This window comes from Protopterus annectens, chromosome 12.part0, assembly GCF_019279795.1.
Source record: "Protopterus annectens isolate FY-2018-M chromosome 12.part0, PAN1.0, whole genome shotgun sequence".
In the NCBI taxonomy this organism is placed as follows: domain Eukaryota; kingdom Metazoa; phylum Chordata; order Ceratodontiformes; family Protopteridae; genus Protopterus; species Protopterus annectens.
The window spans coordinates 1,276,750,037-1,276,777,194 of NC_056746.1; the positions used below are offsets into that span (position 1 = coordinate 1,276,750,037).

General features: G+C 39.2%; 1 protein-coding gene across 1 annotated transcript in view; it reads left to right on the forward strand.

The window, feature by feature from the left end:
• Positions 1 to 324: 324 nt before the first annotated feature.
• Positions 325 to 27,158, forward strand: part of LOC122817125 (purine nucleoside phosphorylase-like) — a 167,909-nt gene continuing 141,075 nt past the window's right edge. Inside the window, exons 1-2 of the mRNA XM_044090311.1 lie at positions 325 to 486; positions 7,557 to 7,720. Of these exons, the coding sequence (XP_043946246.1) occupies positions 464 to 486; positions 7,557 to 7,720 (187 nt within the window). The 5' untranslated portion in view covers positions 325 to 463. The remainder of the gene's footprint in view (positions 487 to 7,556; positions 7,721 to 27,158) is intronic.

A 27,158-nucleotide genomic window follows, 5' to 3' on the forward strand; every position in this document is an offset into this window, starting at 1 on the left:
CCTGTGAACCTATAACCTTGTCTTACCTGCAAATAACCTTTTTAAGTTTTTTTTTTCCACTTTTTTTTAGCATTCCTACTTACTGCATCATGTGAATTCTTGGAAAAAATATCTAAGGTTGCATGACTCAGAACTAACAAGATTAACTATTCTGCAATGTTTAGTCACCGTAAAGACTACATCTTTATTTAAAATAAGCACATAATAAAGCAAAATGAAATGTCTGCTCCAGCACTCCCTTATTAATTATCTAATTTGCATATACTCATGTGATAGCATTTGCCCACACCCAGCTGGTCAGATGCACAGAACACAGCTCCATTTGAGCAGATTAGGATTTATAAACCGAGGTAAGGCAATTGCCCAGGAGTCATACAGCAGTAAAAGTTTTCAGAACGGCTCTAAACTGAATTCTTATGCTAAATCATTGAACTAAGGGGATAAACTGTAACAGACTGACACCATGCATTCTAAAGAACAAGTCAGGTAAGTCCTTCTGTTTTCAAGTCTCTGCACTTGTTAAAGCAATCAGCTGTTTTGATTAATAAGCTCACATTTTCATCTTTTCCCAGCAAGTAAGGAATACTGCAGTAAATAAAAAGACAATTGTCAGAAAGTTAATAAAAGAAATGAGATTAACCGACTAACAGAACGTATACTGCCGGCTGTATCAGCTGAATGTGTGATTAATTGTTGTCATATTAATTCAAATAAACACAGCAAATTTAACAAGTTTATCTTCTCCTTCTGGCATCAGTTTGAATACTTCTAACATTGCCCTGCCTGAGATCTGTGCAACTGTATCTCATGTGACAGCTCATGTTTCTACCAAATTTTATATAAATACGCTTATCAACTCAGTGGTTTCCTGACATTGATAAAAGTAATCAAAGAAACCTGCTCTGTTAGGTCAGTCAGCTGTGCTAACAAGGCTAGCACTGATGATCATACCTCTCAGCCTCTTAGTGCAAGAAATCTGGAAAAAGCCTGCTAAAATGAGAGCAAAGACCCAAAACAGGGACAAATTTTAAATATTGCTCTTATAAACTTAAAAAGTTGCTAGAGTAACAGGGTTTAACATACATTTTTACATTTTCTGAAGGATTTGAAGTCTGAAACTCAAATGTACATCATTATTTAATTACTTCAATCCTCGGACCATCCCAATGATTTGCCAGAAAACCACACATTTTATGAGGAACATACCAAAAATGTGAGCCAAAAATCTGGACAGTGGAGAGGAATGTTTATTGGTCTGGCTCTTTCTTGGTTCGAGACTTATTACACCTTGATCACCGGTCTACTTATCAGAGTTACCTGTCCATGAAAGCCCATTAGCTCTTCTTTTTATTGTCAAGCATTTTCATATTGCGATAAGTATAGTCTCTAGGACAGTTAATGCATGCTGAAGGAGGTCATGAAGTACCCCTGGATTACCTACTCTTTGGCACCCTCTCCTTTAAGTTTCATTGGGTAGCTAAATTGCTTAAAAGACGTTTTAGTCATAATTCAAGCCATGAAGTAGTAAGATTCAAACACAAAATTCAAATGGATGAATAACAAATAGCATGTAGAGTATTACGCAATGAAAAAAAAAACAGAACTGAAAATAGAGGCAGAAACAGTTTAGGTGAGTGAATAATGCACATAAAATATATACAGAATAACAGTGTAAACATAAGCAAGCAGTCATTGTAAGATGCATTCATATGGTGAGAACTTTTAAAACTGCAAAAATTAGCTTTTGCCATCAAAATGTTAGCAGAAAAGTTGACATTTTATGAATAAAGTATGTACACTTTGTGTAACAAAGTACGTTATATTTTAATTCCAAAAATGTACCCTCAGTACTTTAATAAAACAACAAATCTCTGAACATTTAAAAGAATACTGTTTATATGTCTTTAAGTTTATAATCTTTGAATACTGCTTGGAGATTTTTGTGAACACTTATGTGAATACTGACTCCTGCTGACAGTAAAGAGGTTTTCATTTCTGCTTTTGCTTGGGTTATGTCTGAAAAGGATTCTTGGGCCAGCCCACTTAAATGGATAAGAAACATTACAAAAGCATTAATTGGTGCTAATACAATGTCAGAAGGAAAATGCACAAGCTGATTAATTGTATGGGGTACTGAGGACCACAAAGCTTGGCTGACTTATATGATGGTATCTTCAGCTGCACAGGTTCTTTACAGTAGTTGACGTCTGCAAGTTAATACTCCACAGCACAGATATGAAAGAATTGTTAATTAAAGGAAGCATTTTTGAAAACTATACAGACCAGTTTAGGAGGGATATAAATGCTTACCAAATGGTTCAACTTGGTGCCCACTCAAGCACACAAGCACTATTCCAAATGGTGCTCCAGACATATTGTATATCGGATTAAGTAATTGGCATTGGCACACATGTTGCTATGGCAGTAAAACAGTATGTAAATGCATCTTAAAATGGTACATATCTGTCAGGACACACCAAACTCTGTTCTAGCTGAAATATGTGCGTTTCCCTATATTGATACTTTAGTCCCGGTAGTATGAATGAGGAGGCATAATAGCAATAGAATGTATCTAATTTCTAGTCATTGCATTTAGATAGTTTACCTTAGGTTGTGCATGCATCATTGTAGTTCAGTGTTGCATACTTTAATATGTTGCATCTAAAGGTTAGTTTTTTAGTACAAAAACTTGATTAATACAGGTGCCACCTATTTAGAATGAGTTCATGTTTTACTTTTTTGATTTTTCATTCCTTCGAAATAATTATGTTTACAATGTACATATCACATTTTAGCAGTGCTCTACTTAGCCTGAGGTACTATAATAAGAAATACTAGATTACACTCTTCTGTGGAATGAATTGTAAAAAAAAATTCTTAGACTGTATAACTTATATATCCTGCTAAGGAAATGTTTTGGTTATTTGGTAAAAAAAATGTTCTCATACAAGCTTGCTCACTAAAGTACATTGTATTAGTCTTCACTGAGTTTATGGATCACTACCACAAAGGGAAAAATTAGCTTAATGCCCCATGTATTGTTAATACAGCAGACAGATTAATTTTCTAATTGGAATAATGGTAAGGTGTTTACCTTTTTAAAACACTTTTATTGAATTATCAAAGTGCAAGGTTTGATTCTCACATTGAGAAGCATGGATAGGCTTTAAAAGGCCCTCTGAGGTCATTAGCCTAAAATCACCGCTGAACCTTGGAATTAACACTGCAAGTGTAGCTCACTGCACTCCTGAGAGTGTTGTCCTTTGGAAGAGATATTAAACTGAGGCCTATTTGCCTTTATAGGTGGATGTAAATGACCCAGAGTACTTATCGAAAAGAACAGTGAAAGTTCCCCACAGCAAAGGCAAAATGTCTGCTACTCAATATAAATATTATCTTGGGTCTTCCTTGAAAAGAGGCTGTTGGTCTAGTGGGACTAACCCAGTCAACAAAGTATAAATAAATAAATAAATAAATAAAAGAATTCTGATGGTCTCTTCAGTTCTCGTAATCAGCATAGAATTTGAACCTTCACAAATGTATGCAGAGAATACCCCAAACTTAACATATGCCTGTACTATCTAGAAGATTTTCGTTTGGCATCTTATAAGTTGAATAGGTTACCCTTCTGATGAGTCAGCCTTTAACTGGAGTAAAAAGTAGTGCAAATGGTCTGCACTATCTCAGGGTAAAATTGGTGAAATGTTAGATCTCGTTAGAATGTGGCTTCTTAGGTGTGTGACAGACATCTTTTTGGAGTGATTGGGTTTATATGTTAATTTGGTTTAGAGGAGGTGACCACCCCCACCCTAAGAAAGTATTAGGTATACAGTTAGGGGATGGAATTCCATTCTTTATATTAGTATCATTTTGTGTACAAATTGTGTGCAGTACTGTTAAGGACTGAGACAAGTATATGATTACACATGATATATTTTTTGGTGTCTGCAGCATTCTGGTTAGATATTTTGACCGCAGGTAATTATCCAGATTTCATGTTTGTTTGTTTTTAATGTATGAATCTGATTTGCTGACAGGTAGTGTCATATTTACTACAGGTCTGCTGAAAATAAGGAATCCTGTGCTGAGTGTTTCACTTTTGAGTAAGTACCATTGATGAAGAGGGATGCCACAGTGTTAGATAAGTATGTTGCTAACTGTTGCATTGTGCTTACAGTTAATTTGTGATTCAGGCTTTGTCTTGCTTGAAGCTGCATTATTTGTATCTCAGTAAAAATCCTGATAACTGTAAAATAAATAACAAAGCAGAAATAAAAGTGGAGAAGTGAATTTGGGGTCCGGTTGAAACTCTTAACTGTAAATGAGATACCTGCCTCTGTGAGATATAGAAAGTGACGTAAAGGATTTGATCCCCCCAATGTGATTTTTTTTTCTTTCACATATACATTTTCAGATTTGTGAAAACTGTACTAGTTTTCAAAGCAGCTACTAAAAATAATTCTGACTGCATACCTGATAAAAGAAAATACTGTTATTAAAGAGATTTGAGCTTTTGAAAAATGTATTTTTCTATTAATGCTAAAACTGTTGGGAAAGCCAAAATGATCAAAAGACTGACATTTGTTGGACATTTTAGAATCTGGGAATATTCCCAAGCTTTTCATAAACTATATCTTAATTATCAGGATGTCCTGTTAAGCTGATTGTTACATTTAAAAACATGAACAGAGTCACTGTGACTTCATTCAAATCAAACAAAAATTCTACCGGAAAAGTGGACATGGTTATGAATGCTATTTGAGATGCAGTTATCTAACTTTAAAACAGAAACTAGTTTGCAATGAGTCAAAACTGAGATCATATATATATATATACTTTTTCAATCCAGACAGTTAATAATGTAGAAAACATGTTTTTAATCTGTACTGTGCTTGGAAATGCACTAAAGCCTGAAAAGAATTAAGTAGACTTTTATTTTGAAAATTAGGCTCATGGAATGACTATTCAAGGCCCACCGACTAAGATGTGCAAGTCTTACTATTTTAGGGGCTGTCCTGATGCAGCATTGATCTTTACTCTCTGAGCAGTGTTTTTTTGAATCTGAAGAGGAAATTCCTAATGTAATGTTGACTAGTCAAGGTGTCCTGACAACTTCACAGATGTGCAAAATACACATAAAAATGTTTGTGTATTATATCCTAACATATTATACAATATTTGATTCAACTGTCTAAAAACAAATTGATTTAATACATATTCTTTAATTTCATTGTTTTTTTTTTCAGCAACAATAAATTAGAAGTACCCACCACCTGTTTTCATGAGCAGGTTAACCAAAACCTTTACTTGAAAAAGGCAAACCCCTCTCTAGTTACATAATGGCAAAAATGTCATTGTGCAGTTTAATGTAACATTAGATGAAATGGGAAAGTAAAACGTACATCTATTCAGAGAATTTAAAAATGATGCATTTTTACAGTTAGGATTAACATTTAGCTGACTTAAAATAGACACACCCACTCTTGGCTGTACCCTTCATTCCAATAACAGAAGTACAGACTGTAGCTGAATAGTGACAGAAATGTAAACACAATAGAGAATTTCACTGATGTAAAATTCAACATACTAAGTTGAATGCATCAACATTCCATTACTAACTGATGTAGTAAAAGCCTGCTTTATTTGACAATGTACCCGTGTCCACTATGAACAGAGGTAGCTTATAAATGCCAGGCCCTCTATGTCCTACTTGGATACCGCGTATCATTATTCTTTCAGGAAAAATTGGCTACGCCGTTTGTCTAGTAACAATCTGTGAATCTATGAATTTCCACCCTGAGCACTGAAGCATCCCCGAGCTTTTCCAATGACCCATTCATTCTTTGTCCAACGTGGAATCTTCTTCACTTTATGGGAAGGGCATTCTCCGATACATTTATCTGGAACCCATTCAAGCCCATAGAGCCTTTTTTGTATATGTCCACTTAACATCCATAGCTCCTTATCATGTCCAGACCTTTTTTGGGTCTGGCTTCTTAAACCAAGTGACTTACCAAATAATAATAGGTAGCATCTGAAGGAAGAAGGACATATTAACAAAGTGACACTAAGAGTGTTAATCTACAATGTCCTGCAGTAGAGAAATGAATCACTGTTTGCCACTTATTATTCATATTTTCATATTTATGTTCATATTTGTATAACTAAGAGACCTATGTGTTAATGAGGTGTATGGTGCGACATGCCACCATGGGATGACAGAAAATGTTATCATCAATGTCTATTGATATCACACTGTACTGGAGATATTACAACTTGTTTATTGGTGATTATGGAAATAAGGAGTATTTCCATATTAACTTAATACTTCAGAAAACAAGTGACTTACAAACCCTTACATGGCATCATGTGAAACCATAAATGCTGTTGAAGTAAGCTGTAATTGATGTTTGCACTGTAAGTTGCACATTTTGAAAGATGTTCAGTGTTATTTATAATGCTAATTATATAGTATCTGTTTGCATAACTTAGTATCTCAATAAACATGCACTCAGGAATTTCTTGTTACCATGTGAAAGCTTATGTCTGGCTAACAAACCTGTTGTAACAATACATTTCTAGGTTGTACACTTTCCAACATATGTCGATTTGTTAGAGAAAGTTTAAAAATATAATTCTGGGTTTGTGTGCAGAAATTCAGATATTCTTTTATAACAAAACTATAAATGCACTATTATCACTGTAAAAAATATTTCTCACTTATAACAATACTATTTGTATAATTTTAATAGCCTGTAATGTTCCCAAAATATTTACATTTCTTTATCTTATACTTTTTAAGTTAATTTGTCAGAAAACCCTCTGGAATCCAAGGATGTATATAGACTGCATGAGGTGTGACATTCCAAACCACACAGGTGTTTGTGAGTTAACTTGTCGCCAGATAGTGGTGGGTGAAAGGCAACTAGTGCCAGCCTGGCTTGAAGTTTGTTTTGCCCTACTCCCTGTTCATAGGTTCATAGGTTGGTACTAGGCGCCATTTTGTTTGGCAAACAGTGCAATGCCATCATTATCAGGTCTATAAAATGTTTTTACTTAAAAGCACCCATGTTTCATTGGTATAGTACACGCCATATTAAACAGTTACACATTTCCTTCTCATACTGTGACAATCTACTCGAATCAAACTATCCAGTGAATGAGTGAGCTGTTGTCTGGTCATTTACATCCTTCTCTGACTTTTACTAGAACCTCCATTCTTACACACCATGGGACCAGCCAAAAAATAATTATTCCCACCAGAGGATTTGTTTAAACAACTCATAATTTCACAATATCTAACACTAACTAAATTAAAAGTCCCACAGGCTCTTCTGAAGGCTAAGAGTGAAACAGATGCCGACAGAGAAGCATCAGTCTATAATATCCTCAAAGCCAGTCAGCTGAATCTTTGACTAAAACATACTTAAGTACAGCTGCAGTTGTTAATGCTACATATGCAACACTGAAATGCTGATGCAATAGCAAATAAGTACTGTGACACAGAATAGCTAACAGTGGTGTGATCCATTTTAATCTTTGTTTCTTTTTTCAAGCTATGAAGACTATCAGAAGACTGCTGAATGGCTACTCTCCCAGACAAAACACAGGCCCAGGATTGCAGTAATATGTGGCTCTGGATTAGGGTCATTGGCTGAAGATCTGAAGGACCAAGAGTGTTTTAAATATAGCAGTATTCCAAACTTCCCTGAGAGTACTGGTAATATACACCTTTAAACTTTGTCCATTAATATCTAAAAAAAATAGTTAATCAATGCAGTAATAAAGATACCACAAGGTTGTTGCCTTTTTCTAATTTTTAAAACTATAAGATTTGGTATATTTGCCAACATAATTTCAGAATTATGCAGAAGCCAGGCTTCGTTTTTTCCTATGGAAATGCAGCTGTTTAAATTGTAGTAATCTGACTGCTTTCAAAAGCTATAATCTTGTTTTAATTTGAAGACATATACTTTCATCTCTGCAAAATTCAGCCCTTTTTTCACAATTCCAAGTGACTGCAATCTCCAAATTGATTGAGTAGCAGGGAGGTGGGGCCCTGGAAGGATGCATAGGTCTTGTCTCGGTATGAAAAAGTAATTACAGATCAATGTCCATCTAAAACCTCTGATCACATTTTTTTTTGCATTTAAGTAGAGAACTTTGACTTATGGAAGCTCTCAAAAGGCTCCAACATTTTTAGATGATCACAAACATTTTGATAGGGTTGATGGTGATTGTTTCTGATTAATTAACTTGAACAAGTTGCAGTTCTTATTGGTACTGCATTTGATGCTGTTGTGTAATGAAACTGAGATAGGGTGTAGTTACTAGGTCTATAGTTCATAGTTTTAGTACTAGGCTAACTGCCCTTATAGGTCATTTTAAGCCTAGCCAATCACCCATTGTAAGAATCAAACCCTGCACCTTGTGATTGTAAGGTAAACACCTTAACCATTATGTCAACCTCCCACTCCAGGGAGCAATAGCAAGGTCTTTGAAGGAGCTGCCAGAAGAGACCATGATTAAGAGTGGGACCACTTTGCTACTATATCTGAGGAAGATGAAGGTTGCAGAACTTCAGTTGACGAGACATGTGTGACAAAGTATAGCCAAAGCAATTTATTTCATCAGTCTCACATGGCTGACCATCCTAGAGATGAGCATATATTAGCACAAATATCTCTTCTCTGTATCATTACATATCCTATTGGTGGGAGAATAACAGGGTAGAGATGAAAACCCTCCATGACCTTAGACTCTGGTGGTAGTAATTGGAAAACTGGTATCATTTATTTACATCTCTTGACCAGGCTATGGCATGGATCCATAAGGACAGATTTCAGGCTCATCCAATAAACATTTTCAACAAACACCAATAACATTTAAGTCAGAGTAATTAAGTAGTATGCAGTAAAATAACAAACAACATCTTGAGCACAGTGAACACTTAACAACATCTGAGGTTTACATTGAAAGGAGTGAAAATCGAATGGAAAAAAGCTGGGAAAGTTACTGGAATGCTTGGGAGAGTGTTAAGTTAGCATAATATAATTTGAAGAGGGAAGGAAACTTAAGGATGTTGGAAGAATGCATTCTGCTTATTAGCTATTTTGTATGGGGATAATCATATGTAAGTTGTTGGGGTTTCATATTATAGCAGGTGAATCATAAACTTGTTATTTTATTTTTGCTTCCCGAGGTTTGTAAAATGTTGTGCTGTTTAATATTTAGTACAGATCAAAAAATGTTGCTGAAAGTTGTGTAAATTGTATTTGCTGGGAATAATGGAGCTTTCTGTTATTGGGATCACAATGCCTTTCAGAGAACTTTTAATGAGAATTAGTAATGTACTAGAAGATAACTGCGGTGGTGGTGCTGCGGTAGCGTTGTTGCCTCCCAGTTAGACATTGCTCGTTTGATTCTCAGTTAGAGCGTGTGTGACGACATGCGTGAATGGGCATTCCTTCGTTGAAGGTTGTGCGTTAGGCCCAGCAAGCCAGCACATAAAACTCTACTGCCAATCATTAGCGGACCGGAGTTCCGCTGTGGTGACCCCTAACTGGGAAAAGCCGAAAAACACAAACAAACAAAGTAAGGTACTAGAAGATGTACATTTAGAATAATGTATATATATATAGAATGTGTATAATGTATACATTACTCTATTAAAATTGAAAACCTCTTTGGGCAAGTATTCATTCTTGTGGATATCATCAAGTGACCCAAGTTTAAAAAGTCACCTTGAGACACAGATTAGCTAATTGGGTAGAAGGGATGGAATAATTGACAAAAGAAAAGCCTAAATAAGTATGTCACACAGCAGCAACTTAAGATATTATGTAATGCAAACACGGCTTTAAATCATGTGGTACTTACTAAAATTCTCGTGCTAAACATGGCTTTAAATCTTGTGGTACTTTATAAAATTCTGGTGCTAAATGTGGCTTTAAATCTGGTGGTACTTCATAAAATTCTTTTGCTTTCCTTGCTGCCACCAATAAACTGATTCAGTATTTGTAACATGGTGACTGTGACATGACCCCCAAATGATCTGGTCTGCTGGGACAGCAAGCTCATATTGTATATCTCTAGATACTTTTTATTTTCTAGTGTTCATTTATTTTTTGCTTTCAGTGGCAGTGTCTACCTTCATCTGCAGTGTAATAGCTTTTGTCATTATGCAAGCCCACCTAGAATACGCTGCATTTTGACACCAGTGATCCGCTCTTGCTAGCCATATTTTATTAAAAGTCAGGATGCGATTATTTCTTGATTCTACTTCTTCTCACACTCTATACAGATATTAGCTGATGGAATTACACTGTAAAGAACATTGCTGGAGGATTCATTATGACCATCGGGTTTGTCAAAAGCTACAATATCCCCTAATGTGTCTCGTTGCATTCCCACATCACAGCTGTTGAGTGCAGATCGGCCATAACAAGCAACGGATGGATTGATTGATCATAATCCAGCAGCCCCTTCTTTATCAAGACACTCAAACCTTTTTTTTCTCACCTGCCTTGGTTAAAAAACTTCAGGGTTTCTCTTCAAAACTTTAGTTTCAGAATTGCTTATAATAAGTGGCATCCACAAAGTCCTGTTTGTTTAAATAAACTTTCAGTGTCTTGTCTGGTTGAGGACTGTACTTCAAAATCATGTGTAATTTCTACTCCATGTGCCTACTGTGCTACAGTTTCAGTTGACAAAGCAAGCTAAAACTTCAGAAGTGCTCACTGAGCATAAATTCTGCATGATATCGCTTGCAGTATTAAAACTATATTTGTTTCTAAAGCTGTAGAAATGAAGCATAGGTTCTAATGAAGACTAATCCTAAGACTGTCAGTCTGTGCAGCCTGCTGAGCCTGAAAGAAATGCATTGGGTACTTATTGAGCAAATGTCTACATTGACAGCATTCTCCTACTGGAGTTTAGGTTCATATAGCCACACCCCGTGCAATGCTAAGTTGATGTCCCCTTTTTTTTCCTTACTAGCAACATTACTTCAAATAAATTTACATGTCTGCTTCTTCCCTCAACATTTCTGTTGAAAATATTTACAGGCTTAAAATATGATTAACAAGGACATTCATTTTCAGGATGTATGTCATCAATCTACATCAGCTATTGGAAAGCTTGTATATTTGGCTCTAGAGCCTACACACATTTCTAAACTCTTTCATAACTCATTACCAAATCTTTTATTACATGTCCATGTTCCAGTCCCTGGTTTGATCAACACTCATCAAAAAAATTATTTTTTTTAGGAAGTGTGTACCTGCCCTGTAGTCATCAGACGTGTACTGGCAGATCGTTGGGTGTTCCATTTCACTATTATTTCTACGTTACAAATTCATATCACAGGAATACTTGATACAAAAGTATGGATGCAGTTTTCTGGCAAAATTAAAACCTTCTGCTTTTTAAAGAACTTGAGCACCAATTATGTGAAACTGAGCACGAATGCAATCCTCTTCCAGACTCTGACCAGATGCCCTCCTCTATGGGTTGTGCTACCGTTTATGGAGATGTTTCTTTAGTCTGAGTTCCCCTATAAAGGGCATGTCTCTTAATGTTTCTTAATGTTTTGTATAATTTTAAGGGTTCAGTTCCTCTAAAAAATATGCAACGTTCATAAAATTTGATTGTAAAAATCTTAATTTATCCTTGATTACTTTTCTGATTTCTTGAAGTATGATGGAAACCAGATGCTGTAAAGAATTCTGACATGTTTTCAGGGATTGAGGAACAGAAACCCCAAGGCTGACTCAGGTGCAAATGAACTAGAATTGCATAAAGGTATGGGTATCACCCCTGAATTAAGAGCACTACCAGCAGTAAAAGAACGTAGGGCCTTGGATTTGGTTACAATCTTTGTACTTCCTCCCCAGATTTGTATGGCACGGCAACAGTCTGACATGTCGAAGCAAAGTGCAGATTTTATATCTCTAGAAAAAGCTTCCAAAAACTGAAACTACATCAGAAGTCTGCATCTGATGGAGGAAAAGGGAAAAAAAGCTGAATTCAAATATTTAAATTTCTAGTTCCTAAACAGTTATCTTAAAGCTAGTTATTTTTATTTTTTTTATCTTAAAGCTAGTTATTTTGTAGAACGCACGTTAGAATGTAACAGGCTTGTAATGACAGACAGCCACAGGGAACATTAAGTGAAACAGATGAGCGCCCTCCTTCAGCAAAGACCAGTCTCACTCTCATTTATGACATTGACAGCCATCAGAGATTTCCTGCCCTGTGTTGTGCAGACAAAATGGAGGTTAGATTTTTTTTTCTTTTGTAAACATTGACATGTCCAAACTTTACAGCACAGCAGTTCTGGGAACTCTCCCTTTTACTCCAAAGTATTAGATATTTTTAGTCATGCCCATGCTTCAAATATTTATGGATATTAAAGCTGAACCAGTTCCAGAAGCACAAAATTAAAAATGTTTTCAAGGTGTTTTTAGCCCCAGAAACAAAAACAATGACAATTTCAATTTTATCAGATCTGAACTAGTTAATAACCAGTTTTGTTTTCTAAATTATTACTTCTGCAATAAAATACCTTTCTATCAATTCTGGACATGCAAGATGTTTATCTTTGCATCCTAAATGAAGTCTCACATCAAGTTTCTGTGGTGTAAGGTGGGCAGTTTTATAAACATTCATTTTACTGTATAACTCCCTGGCCTTTCTATTGAGTCCAACAAATATACCAAATAACCTAGCATATGCACATCTGATTTTTCAGGGAGTCCATATTTATCAGTTGCTGGATGACTGTCTCAAGCTTATTTCTTGGAAATTTGAGTTGTTCATTTCTCGAAACTTACTTGTAGAATTTAGACATAGTACACAAGAGTCAAATGTCTAACTTAGCTCCTCCTTGAATAATGTTTTTATAGCAGTCTTGGCTACAATGGGGTGCGTCATCTTTCCCTTTCTCAGAACAGAAATTAAATGATGGACTTCAGATTTCCCAGAAAGACAGGTAATGATTAGAGACTTCAAATTTGGGTATTTATTACTTCTTTTCTAATAGCTATTTTGGCAAGATGTAACATGAGAATATGCTAGTATATGTAACTTTAGGAGCTAAAAAGTTCAGCTGCTAAAGTTCAAACTTCTTCTCCCACCATCCTTTATCAAAGAACTACACTGATAATACAACTGTTCAGTGCAAGTTTATTATATCACACAAGGGCTCAAGTCTCTCAAAAACAGATACTGTTATGACTCTGTCATCGTCCATGTTGGTGTGAATAACTTGAGATGCACCTCTCTGGACTATATGAAGAGAGACATGACTGAGCTCTCAGACTACGTGTCTCAGGCAGGTATGTCCCTAGCCTTAAGCAGCATTTTACCTTCACCTATGATGATGCCTCAATACAAATAGAAAATGATTGACTTCAATAAATGGCATAGTTTCTGGTGTCATTCTAAGAGGATTCAGTGTTTGTCAGTCTAGGATGTCATGATCGACAGACCTCGATGCTTTGCCAGAGATGGTCTTCATCTGTCACCCCTGGGATTTCTGCTACTGGCTAAGGCTCGTATCACCCCAATAGTGCCTTTTTAGGCAGTGTCTCAAGGACAAAATTCCCAATGTAAAAATTCCATCTAAAAACAACCTCAGGGTTATGCTGCTAAATGCTAGGAGTCTTAATGTAAAACTGCACTCATTGGAAGCAGTCCTCACCTTGGAAAACGCAGACATTTGTGCAGTCACAGAGACCTGGTTCAAGGCTGTGGAGAGCAATCCAGCCATACCAGGCTACACCTCCTTCCACATGTTCAGACCTCAAACCTGTAGGTGTGAAAACTAAAGGAGGTTATGTATCAATATTCATTAAAGATTAATACACCTCCAGATTGGTTAACAGTATGATTCCCTGGAGATACTTCAGGTGCAATTAACTGTTAGTAGGACACCTATTTAAGTCATTGCCAGGTACAGGACGCCCCTCCATGAATCAGGACATCCACTCTGTCTACTTGGAAATATTTGAGTCTATCAATATACATCTGAACACCATGGCTTTGGGCGACTTTAACTACCCATCCATTGACTGGGTAAATTACTCGTACTCTAACTCACTTGACCAAAGTTTCCTCAACTTTGTTAACTCCAATGCCCTGGACCAGCTGGTTGGCACCCTAACATCCCGGATCTGGTGTTTGCCAATATGGGGGACCACTGTAGCACTCCCACTGTGAGGTCTTCCCTAGTGAGATCTGACTACAAATCAGTGTCATTTGAAGTAACTATCACACCTTACCCCCCCCCCCCCCCTCCAGCAGCAACTAAACTAAAAAACTTCTCCAAAGCAGACTATAACCTCTTACGGGATGGTATAAATAGCTTTACTACACCTCCCTCCTCAAATGGAACTGGCAACTCTGCCGATTTCTACATCAATGCTTTATATAAACACCTGCATAACTGCATTGATTCAGCCATACCTGATAGGACCAAAACAAGCTCCTCAAGGAAGACCAAACCTGCCTGGAGGACAACTGCCATTAACAGGCTTTCCAATAAAAGGAAGAAATTGCTGTCTAAGAATAAGAGGGAGTGAGCCCTAAACTGGAAACACTCCCTCCTCAGCTTAAACAAGCAAATAAGACTTCTTGTGAAGTCCTCCAAAGCAAACTACGAATCCAAATTACCTTCCTCAACTAAGGACAACCATAAGGCATTCTTTAGTTACATCTATAACTTAAAAGGAAAGACTCATGTTTGTGCCAAACTGGTAGTTAATGATACCACATATACTAAGCCTGTGTACATAGCTAACCTGTTAGCTGACAGGTGCTGTGAAAACTTCACTCCCCTGTCCCCACCACACGTACCCCATGACATCCCTACCACCTGTCCTCTACCTTGTATCTCTAAGGAGCAGATCATAAACACCCTCTCTGAGGCCAAAAACACAGCATCTATGAGGCATGCTAACATCCCAGGTTGTGTCCTACATGGGCTCAAATAAGAATTAGCAACACCACTGGCTACTCTTTTCAATCATAGTCTAAGCACCAGCTTTGTCCCAACTGAATGGAAAATGACCACTGTTATCCCCTTGCAAAAAGGTGGTGCTTCCACTGACCCTGGGAACTATAGACCTATTAGCCTGACTAGCCTTACCTGCAAGGCCATGGAGTGAATCATCATGGATCTTATTAACAAAGATATAGGTAATCTCCAAACAGTTGACACTACTCAGTTTGGATTTGTGAAAGGGAGATCATGCCTATTAAACTTGGTGGACATCTTCGAGACAGTCACCAAGGCCCTGGACGAGGGGAAATCTGTGCATACAGTCTACCTAGAATTAGCCAAGGCTTTTGACACTATCCGCCACTCAGACAAACTCACCCAGTTAGGTATCAACCCTTATATTGTTAGATGGGTTACTAAATGGATCACTGTTAGAACCCACATAGTCAAAATAGGGGAATCTACCTCAAACAGCAGACCTGTAGCCAGTGGTGTTCCAGTGGGATCAGACCTGGGACCTCCATTGTTTGAAATCTATTTCTCTAAAGTACAAGCTAAAACTAAAGTTCTGCGGCTGACAAAGTTTGCTGATGACTGCAAACTGAGAGCTGTCATAGAATCTCCAAATGATGTCAACATCCTACGAGAGGATCTTACACAAACAAATGACTGTTGCCAAAGTCATGGCCTTAAACTCAGTGCAAAAAAATGTATTATCATCCCTTTTGGTAATTGTGCTGTTCCTGCAAACTACCACATCAGTAACAATACCCTAAGTACGCACTCAGTGGTGACAGACCTGGGCACACAGGTTGACAGCAACCTTACCTTTGACCACCATGTCTCCACAGTGGTAAGAAGAGCATTCTATATTGCTCATCTCAAAGGTAAGGGCATTGTAACCAGAAAAAAAAAGAAGTTATAACCTCTCTGTACTCTTTCCTAATCAGGCCAATAATTGACTACAACACCCCTTTTGGTATGTACCTTTCCAAGCACCAGCAGCAATTGGAGAGACCACAAAGGTTCTTAAGAAGGAAAATTCAAGATCTTCAGCATCTGTCCTATGTGGATCTTCTGAAATCATTGTCACTTTATTCTGTTTTATACAGGCTACTCAGATGTGATTTATGCCTTGCATATAAGGCAGTCTTTGACCCTGCTTTACTGGAAATGCTGCATATCTGCAAGTCAAATGGTACACGGGTCACTCACTTTAAAGACCTTAACCTGGTATGTGACATTATCAGAACCTACTGGAGGGACAGATATTTCTGCCAGAGGTTACCACACTTTTGGAATGGACTGCAGCTTCATGTCAAACAGAGCACCTCATTGGTCCTCATCAAACGCAATCTGGATGATTGGATGGGTAACCATAAATTCAACCTGGGGCTTCCACCTGTGTCCCTCTTGGACAGGGGCAATTGGTGTTGATCTTGTAAATAAGGGTAGAATGTGGCTAGGCTTATAAGGGCCCTAGGGCTATGAGCCTAGTAACTTCCTATGATCCTATGATCATACCTCTCAACTGTCCAGATAGTCACAGAATGTCCAGATTTTTGCCTCATACATTTGGTCTGTGCCTCATAAAATGTGTGGTTTTCTGGTAAGTCATTGAGTATTTAAATCACAAAATAATGGCATAATTTGAGTTTCAGACTTCATAATCTTAAGAAAATGCATGCTAATACAAATATTTTAGCAACTTTCTAAATTTATAGGAGCAATATTTAAAACGTGTCCCTATTTTATGTCTTTGCTTCCCCCATTACTTGTGGTTTTATCTGGATTTTTTGCACTAACAGGTTGAGAGGTATGCTGTAAATGCATTTTATATTAAATGCCATGAATTAAATACTATGACAGACTAAAATGTAAAATAATAGGTAAAAATACACATTTGCCCTAGCTACTTGGAATCATCTTGCAGAAATGAGGAAACAAAAAATGAGATTTCCAGGGACTCCCCAAAAGCATTTTGTTTTTTTAAGACAATGACTAAGATGAAACGGTGTCACCTGTATTAATACATATGTGTATAAATATGCATGTTGCCTTTCTTATTTATATACTTCTAAACTGGCAACAATTAACTCGATTTTTTCTGTGTAATTTTGCATTCTTATATGTATGCAAATTCAGAACTCTTGCATAATTGTAGTGTCCTTTGTCAGTGTAACCTTCACTGAAATGAGCCCAGGTTATGGTTGAAAAGGATCAGCAGACCAGTCCACTTACCTGGTTATCAAACAACTAAATCTACAGCCAATTACAGCACCTTCTGGTGCAGTGGCTTTGGTACCCAATGCAAATGATGAAGCATGTAACTATAAGATATTAAATTCCCTCCTAGCATTGAGGTAATTCCAGACAGACTATAAGATGTGAAATTCCCTCCTAGCATTGAGGTAATTCCGGACAGACTATAAGATGTGAAATTCCCTTCTAGCACTGAAGTAATTCCAGACAGACTATACAATGTTAAATTCCTTCCTAGCATTGAGGTAATTCCAGACAGACTATACAATGTTAAATTCCCTCCTAGCATTGAGGTAATTCCAGACAGACTATACCAATGTTAAATTGCCTCCTAGCATTGAGGTAATTCCAGACAGACTATAGGATGTTAAATTCCCTGCTAGCATTGAGGTAATTCCAGACAGACTATAGGATGTTAAATTCCCTCCTAGCATTGAGGTAATTCCAGACAGACTATATGATGTTAAATTCCCTCCTAGCATTGAGGTAATTCTATACAATGTTAAATTCAGCATTGAGGTAATTCCAGACAGACTATATGATGTTAAATTCCCTCCTAACATTGAGGTAATTCCAGACAGACTATCATCATCATCTTCTTTCGGCTGTTCCTGTTAGGGGTCGCCACAGCAGATCACCTGTTTCCATTTCTTCCTGTCTTCTGCATCTTGCTCTGTCACACCAACCACCTGCATGTCCCCTCTCACCACATCCATAAACTTTATCTTAGGCTTTCCTCTTTTCCTGTTACCTGGTAGCTTCATCCTTAGCATCTTTTTCCCAATATACTCAGCATCCCTCCTCAGCACATGCCCAAACCAACGTAATTGTGCCTCTCTGCCTTTGTCTCCAAACCTTCCAACCTGGGCTGACCTTCTAATATACTTATTCCTAATCCTGTCCACCCTCGTCACACCCAGTGCAAATCTTAACATCTTTAATTCTGCCACATCCAGTTCAAACTCCTGCCTTTTTGTCAATGTCACTGTCTCCAACCCATATAACATAGCTGGTCTCACTACCCTCTTGTAGACCTTCCCTTTCACTCTTACTGGTACTCGTCTGTTGCAAAACATTCCTGACACTCTTCTCCACCCACTCCATCCTGCCTGTACTCTCTTCTTCACCTCTCTTCCAAACTCACCGTTACTCTGAACTATTGACCCCAAGTATTTAAACTCATCCACCTTCACCACCTCTACTCCTTGCATCCTCACCATTCCTCTATCCCTCTCATTCACACACATATATTCTGTCTTAGTCCTGCTGACCTTCATTCCTCTTCTCTCTAGAGCATATCTCCATCTCTCCAGGGTCTCCTCCACCTGTTCCCTACTCTCACTACAGATCACAATGTCATCTGCAAACATTATAGTCCACGGGGACTCCTGTCTGATCTCGTCTGTCAACCTGTCCATCACCATTGTAAATAAGAAAGGGCTCAGAGCTGATCCTTGATGTAACCCCACCTCCACCTTAAATGCATCCGTCACTCCCACCACAGACCTCACCGCTGTCACACTACCCTCGTACATATCCTGTACCACTCTTACATACTTTTCTGACACTCCTGACTTCCTCATACAATACCACAACTCCTCTCTAGGCACCCTGTCATATGCTTTCTCTAAGTCTACAAAAACACAATGCAACTCCTTCTGACATTCTCTGTACTTCTCCATCAACACTCTCAGAGCAAAGATCGCATCTGTAGTGCTCTTTCCTGGTGTGAAACCATACTGCTGATCACTAATCATCACGTCCCTTCTTAACCTTGCTTCCACTACTCTTTTCCATAACTTCATGCTGTGACTGATTAATTTAATCCCTCTGTTGTTACTACAGCTCTGAACATCACCCTTATTCTTAAAAATCGGTACCAAAACACTTTTTCTCCATTCCTCAGGCATCCTCTCACTTTCCAAGATTTCATTAAACAATCTGGTTAAAAACTCCACTGCCATTTCACCTAAACACCTCCATGCTTCCACAGGTATGTCATTTGGGCCAACAGCCTTTCCATTCTTCATTCTCTTCATAGCTATCCTTACTTCCTCCTTGCTAATCCATTGTACTTCATGATTCACTATCCCTACATCATCCAACCTTCTCTCCCTCTCATTCTCTTCATTCATCAACCCCTCAAAGTACTCTTTCCATCTCCTCAACACACTCTCCTCACTTGTGAGTATGTTTCCCTCATTATCCTTTATCACCTTTACCTGCTGCACATCTTTCCTAGCTCGATCCCTCTGTCTAGCCAATCGGTACAGATCCTTTTCTCCCTCCTTAGTGTCCAACCTTTCATACAACTCTTCATATGCCTTATCCTTAGCCTTCGCCACCTCTTTCTTTGCCATACACCTCATCTCCTTATACTCCTGTCTACTTTCTTCATCTCTCTGACAATCCCACTTCTTCTTTGCCAACCTCTTTCTCTGTATACTCTCCTGTACTTCCTCATTCCACCACCATGTCTCCTTGTCATCCGTCCTCTGTCCAGATGTGATACCAAACACCTTTCTAGCTGTCTCCCTTACTAGCTCTGCTGTAGTTACCCAGCTATTTGGTAACTCTTCACTGCCACCCAGTGCCTGCCTTAACTCATCCCTGAACACCACCTCACATTTACCCTTTATCAATTTCCACCACTTGATCCTTGGTGCTGCCCTCACACCCCCCCTCCTCTTCTTGATAACCAACGTCATCCTACAAACCAGTATCCTATGCTACCTAACGACACTTTCTCCAGTCACCACTTTACAGTCTCCAATCTTCTTCAAACTGGCCCTCTTACATAAGATATAATCCACCTGTGTGCATCTTCCTCCACTCTTGTATGTCACCCTATGCTCCTCCCTCTTGTTAAAATACATATTCACCACAGCCATGTCCATCCTTTTCGCAAAATCCACTACCATCTGACCTTCTGCATTCCTTTGTTTAACACCATACCTACCCATCACTTCCTCATCCCCTCTGTTCCCTTCACCAACATGCCCATTGAAATCTGCTCCAATCACCACTCTCTCACCCTTGGGTACAGTCATCACCACTTCATCCAATTCACTCCAAAATGTTTCTTTCTCATCCATTGCACACCCAATTTGTTCCAGGCAGACTATACAATGTTAAATTCCCTCCTAGTATTGAGGTAATTCCAGACATACTATACTATGGTAAATTCCCTCCTAGCAGTGAGGCAATTCCAGCAGACTATACGATAGTAAATTCCCTCCTAGCGCTGAGGTAATTCCCGACCGACTGTATGATGGTAAATTCCCTCCTAGGACTGAAGTAATTCCAGACAGACTATAAGATGGTAAATTCCCTCCCAGCATTGAGGTAATTCCAGACAGAGTATAAGATGATAAATTCTCTCCCAGCATTAAGGTAATTCCAGACAGACTATAAGATGGTAAATTCCCTCCCAGCACTGAGGTAATTCCAGAAAGACTATAAGATGGTAAATTCCCTCCCAGCACTGAGGTAATTCCTGACGGACTATAAGATGTTAAATTCCCTCCCAGCATTGAGGTAATTCCAGACAGACTATAAGATGTGAAATTCCTTCCTAGCATTCAGGTAATTCCAGACAGACTGTAAGATGCTAAATTCCCTTCCAGCATTGAGGTAATTCCAGACAGACTATAAGATGTTAAACTCCCTTTCAGCATTCAGGCAATTCCAGACAGACTGTAAGATCTTAAACTCCCTCCTAGCATTCAGGTAATTCCAGACAGACTATAAGATGTTAAATTCCCCCCTAGCATTGAGGTAATTCCTGACAGACTATAGGTTCATAGGTAGGTACTAGGCTATCTGCCCAAAGGCATTTATAAGACTAGCTGGAATGTGTTGGCTTCCGCTGCCCCCTTAGATTAGTTCCCTGTGCCTCTTTCCAGCAGAGCCATTGAAGTGATCCCTAGGGTAGACTTTCTGTTTCCCATCCACTCGTCAAGGTTTCTCTTGAAGAGGGTTAGCAAGGCACACTGCTCAGTGTAGATTGGAATCTTGTTCCAGAGCATGGGAAGTCTCTGGGACAGGAATCTATCCCTCCAGCACATCCTATTTATTGTTGTGGTGAGGTTTAGATCCCTAGAACGTGTGGCTCGAGGGGATATAGTTTTCTTTAGGTGAAGCATGTCCATCAATTCTGGGTTGGACATGGCCTTTTATGTCAGGCAGAGATCACCTCTGAGTAGGCAGTATGCAACCGAGTACAGCTGGAGTTTCTTCAGTCGAACTGCATAGGGCATCTGCTTGAGGCCAGTGATCCTCTTGGTGAGGTACTTCTGTGGTCTTTCCAGTTGTTGCAGGTGTCTTGTAAGGTACATCCCAAATGGGGCATTGTACTCTATGATGGGTTTGATGAGTGATGTGTAGAGGGGGCCCAATGATCTCTTTTGATCTGGATACAAACTCTTTTGTGATTACGTGGGCCACATAGAAGGATTTTCTAACCACTTTGGCAATGTGATTATCAAAGGAGAGGTTACTATCTACTTGGGTCCCCAGATCCCTTATTACGTATTCCGTATTTAGGGGGCTACCACCTATGTAATAGCTTGTGGGTAATTTGTTTTTTCCAAAGGGGATGACTATGCACTTTTTGGCATTTAGCTTGAGGCCATGGTTTTGACACCAGGTATCTGTCTCAGTAAGACCCGTTTGGAGGATGTCTGAGTCAGCCGGAGAGTCAATTATAGCCCCTAGTTTGCAGTCATCTGTGAACTTGGTCAGCCATAGTCCTCCTGTGCTTGCCTGTACCTCTGAGAAGTATATGCCAAACAGGAGGGGTCCTAGAACTGAGCTCTGAGGAATGCCACTTGTAACCGGTTTAGAGTCAGACCTAGCTCCCGCAACTATTACCATGTGGGTTCTGTCCGTGAGCCAGTTGGCAACCCATCTCATGATGTAGGGGTTTATGTTCAGGCTGGTGAGTTTGTCTATAATACCTGAGTGAGGAATGGTGTCGAAGGCCTTTGTGAGGTCTAGGTAGGCTATGTGGACCACCTTTCCCTCCTCTATAGCCTTGGTAACTTTCTCAAAGAAGTCCACCAGGTTTAGGAGGAATGATCTGACCTTAACAAAGCCAAACTGGATACGGTCCAGTGTTTGGAGGTTCCCAATGTCTCTGTTAATTAGATCCATGATGATGCGCTCCATAGCTTTGCAGACCAAGCTAGTCAGGCTTATAGGGCGATAGTTCCCCGGGTCCATTGTGGCTCCACTTTTGTGGAGAGGAATAACTGTTGCTGTGCGCCACTATGTGGGCACATAGCCTGTGGAGAGGCTGAGTTTAAACAGTGTGTTTAGGTGAGGGGTTAGTTCATCTTTGAGCTCTTGTAGGACACAGCCTGGGACACCATCCAGTCCCATTCATGCTGTGTTTTTGGGTTTGGAGAGGGCTGTTTTAACCTGAGTGTCTGTGATTTCAGGGGCACTACATTCTTCTGGTATAGTTATGGGCCCTTTTGGGGGTGAGAGGGAGGTGAAGTTTGCACTGAACCTGTCTGCCAGGATGTTGGCTATATCGGTCGGTTCAGTGTATTTTCTGCCATTCTGCACTAACTCTGAGCAGATCTGAGAATTGCCACTTAGATTCTTGACATAGCTAAAGAATGCCTTGTGGTTATCTTTGGAGTCCATGGCAATTTTTCTTTCGAAGCTAGCCTTGGATGAATTTATGAGAGAATGTAGTTTCTTGCTGATAGTGATCAGGGATGTTCCCTTCTTGGGATTTTACTCTTTTCTGTACTAGTTTCCTCCTTCTATTGTATAGCTTGTTTATGGCAAGGGTCCACCAGACTGGTTTCCTTTTCTTGGAGGAGTGAGTCTTGGTTTTGTTTGGGATAGCATGATCCATGCATTCTTGTAGGTGCCTGTAGAGTGCATTAGTAAAGGATTTTGCAGCTTGGACAGTGTTATCCTTTAGCATGGGGGCTTTGAAACTTCCCACCTCAGTCTTAAGTAACGTGGTTTGCTTTTGAAAAATTTTTCATGGTGGTTTCTTTGACCAGGGGTCATGGCGGAATATGGATATCCAGAGTGATTAGTTTATGGTCAGATCTAACCAACGAGGGGTTGATGTCCGGTGTGGAACACCGGTCGCCCATGTTGGTCATGACCAGGTCCAGTATGTTTTCACCTCTGGTGGGGGTGTTGACCAGTTGATCCAGGGCGTTTGAGTTTATAAATTCTAGGACATGTTGGGCAAGGGAGTTTGTACTTGAGTAGTTCTCCCAGTTAATGTTTGGGTAATTGAAATCATCCAATATCAGGGTGTTTGGTAGGACCTTTATGTTTCCCAGTGTTTCCAGGAATGCGGAGTGGGGATCCTGGGACATGGCAGGGGATCTGTAGCAAGCTATAATTTGAATAGCAGTTTTGCCCATTGTTAGTTGCACGTGGATGATCTCTGAAGCATCGTGCTGTGCCACTAACCTGGAGGTGAGGGTATCCTTGATGAATATGGATACTTTCCCGCCTTTTGTATTTCGGTCCGGGTTTTGTGGCCAAAATGTATGGTATGGGTTGTAGCCTGGTAGTGCTGGGGTGCTCTCTGGAGCCTTGAACCAGGTTTTTGTTACTGCACATATATTGATTTTCTCCATACTGAAGAGTGCCTTGAGTGCGTGCATTTTGAGGTTTAGACTTCTGGCATTGAGTAGCATTACCCTCAGTTTTTTGTTACTTGCTCTATTTACAGCGGTGGGTTTGTCTTTTGAGTCTTGCCTAAAAAGGTACTATGGGGGTGGCAAGAGCCTTGGCCAGTATTCAAAAGCCTAAGGGTGACAGGTGCAAGCCATCTCTAGCAAAGCAGCATGGCTTGTCAAGCATGTCCTCCCAGGCTGACAGACACTGGATCCCCATTGAATGACACCAGAAGCTTATCCAATTGTTGAAATTGATCATTTTTCCTCTATATCATGGTATCATTCTTGGTGGGGGCAGGATGCTACTCAGGGTCAGGGTCATACCAGTCTGGGCTACGTAATCAGAGAGCTCCTCCATGTCTCTTTTCATGTAGTCCAGGGAGGTACGACTCAGGTCATTCACACCAACATGGACAATGACAGAGTCATATTTGTACTTGTTCTGGAGTGACCTGAGTGCTTGCGTTATGTGGCGGATCCTGGCACCTGACAGGCAGCTAACAGTAACCGTCTCCTTGTTCAGCCTAGTGAGTGGGACGTTAGTGTGCTTGACTATAGAGTCACCTATTACTAGTGTGTTGGATATGTTATTTTGCCTTAAGGGCTGTGATTGCATGGCACACTGGTTTTGTGAAGTATATGTTTCATGGTTTGTGTTGGGGGGGTTGGAGGTTGTTTGGATGTCTGCTTTGGAGGTCTCTGTTGCTTTTGCAGATTTTTATTTAGAGCCTCCGAGTATGTTTTCGTGTATTTATGTGTGTTTTTTGCCGGTGCTGGTTTCCTAGGTCTATTTGCGACTGGTGGTGTGATGCAAATAATTCCCTTCTCATCTTGACTGCCTGGTCCAGTCTTGGGTTGAGAGAGCTTAGCCTCCAGTTTGGCTGTATAATTGCATCTCTCGCATGTATTAGTGTTTGGTGGAAGGAGGAGAGGGTTGTCTGTGTACATGAGGCAATTTTAACATTGCCTCAGAATCCCCAGATTCACCAGTTGGACCAGGGAGTACACCTGAAACTGCCCTTTGGACATGCCTGGATAGGTACAGTGAACTGTTTTACTGATTGGCTAGTAAGGTTGAATAGAGAGCCTTGTCCTTCTCTACAGTATAGGGGGGGTCTAGTGCTAAGGTTTATTAATGCTTGCTATGAGTTTTCAGCAAATGTTGGGATGAGAAGTGAATGATTTGAGTGCTTAAGTTGAAAGTTTGTCAAGTTCCAAGGGAAAAATTGAAGAGTAGAGTTTGTGGAGCCGGGAATAGTTATACCCTAGCTAACCAGTGCGCAAAACCACGCAAATGTGGGTTTTATAGCAGAAAAATGAAAGAGATAGAAATTAGCCCAAAATGGCCAATAAACTACTAATTTCTGGGCTGAAACCACTCCTCCAGGGACAGACAGGCTGCTCAAAGCTCCCTCTCTCACAGTGAACAGAGAATCGTCCTTCTATCCAAGTAAGGTATGGGTAAACACAGAAGCTTGTAACACAGCCCTGAATTCAGCACTAACCTGAAAACTGGACTATACTAGCTTAGAAAGGTGGGAAAACAAGTATTTCTTTTTGTTTTTATTTTTGTTTTTTTTTTTTTTGCTTTTTTCAGAAAATAAAGCAGATACAATCAAAAAAACACTTTAAATGCACAGAAATGGCTATCACACTTGAGAGTGTAGCCTACAACAGTTAAACAGGAAATGTAAACACAAAAACGACTTTGTTAAAGTGCAGAGAGCAAAATAAGTACAATATGTAGCTGAAACAAGCTTTTTAAATCACAGAAACTCTAGAAAATCGCTGTTTAGGCGGAATTAGCTAGAGGCAGCAAGAAAATGCAGAAAAATTATATTTAATCACTCCAAAGTATTTCTTTTGACTCTCTGCTGCTGTAGAACTCTGCAGGGCACCAAGCAGGAGCTTGCTGAGCTGTATACTAGCCCAAAAATCTCGCAAATTTGGGTTTTATAGCAGGGAAATGAAAACAATAGAATTTAGCCCAAAATGGCCAATAAACTACTAATTTCTGGGCTGAAACCACTCCTCCAGGGACAGATAGGCTGCTCAAAGCTCCCTCTCTCACAGTGAACAGAGAAACTTCCTTCTATCCAAGTAAGGTATGGGCAAACACAGAAACTAGTAATACAGCCCTGAATTCAGCACTAACCTGAAAACTGGATTATACTATCTTAGAAAGGCAGGAAAACAAGTATATCTTTTTGTTTTTGTTTTTTTTTCAGAAAATAAAGCAGATACAATCAAAAAAATACTTTAAATGCACAGAAATGGCTATCACACTTGAGTGTGTAGCCTACAACAGATAAACAGGTAATTTAAACACAAAAACAACTTTGTTAAAGTGCAGGCAATAAAATAAGTACAATATGTAGCTGAAACAAGCTTTTTTAATCACAGAAACTCTACAAAATTGGTGTTTTAGGCAGAATTAGCTAAAGGCAGCAAGAACATGCAGAAAAATGATACTTAATCACTCCAAAGTCTCTCTTTTGTCTCTCTGCTGCTGTAGAACTCTGCAAGGTACCAGGCAGGAGCTTGCTGAGCTGTATACTAGCCCAAAAACCTCGTAAATGCGGGTTTTATAGTTGGGAAATGAAAGAGATAGAAATTAGCTCAAAATGGCCAATAAACTACTAATTTATGGGCTGAAACCACTCCTCCAGGGACAGATAGGCTGCTCAAAGCTCCCTCTCTCACAGTGAACAGAGAAACTTCCTTCTATCCAAGTATATAAGATGTTAAATTCCCTCCTAGCATTCAGGTAATTTACAGACAGTACTTTAACCAGGTGATGTGCAACATGCACTGGCTTCAGCTTGTGGTCTAATTTTCCTTTTAGAAAAGCTTATTTACCTTAGAAGGTATTGAATCTAAATATGGATCATCTGGCCTTGGGGACTTAATGGCTGTCCTACAGCATGAGCCTTGTACAGCTATCTACAAGGAAAGGGCAGCTAAGTTATTCTTATACATGTGAGTCTCTCTAAACCTAGTCTGAATCAATGAACTTCCAGTTTTATATTCTATGAAAGAAAACTAATGGATTTTGCTCTGAGATAAGCATGAAGGACAAAACACAAGACTTTATCAGTTTACCTCATAAGGAGTAAACAAGTTCATCCAGAAATTACATACTTTCCAAGTAAACTAACTGCATTTTCTGTGACGGTAAGTAAAATAAAACATTACTTGAATATGTTAGGGCTTACCTTAACAGGTCAGCACCGTAT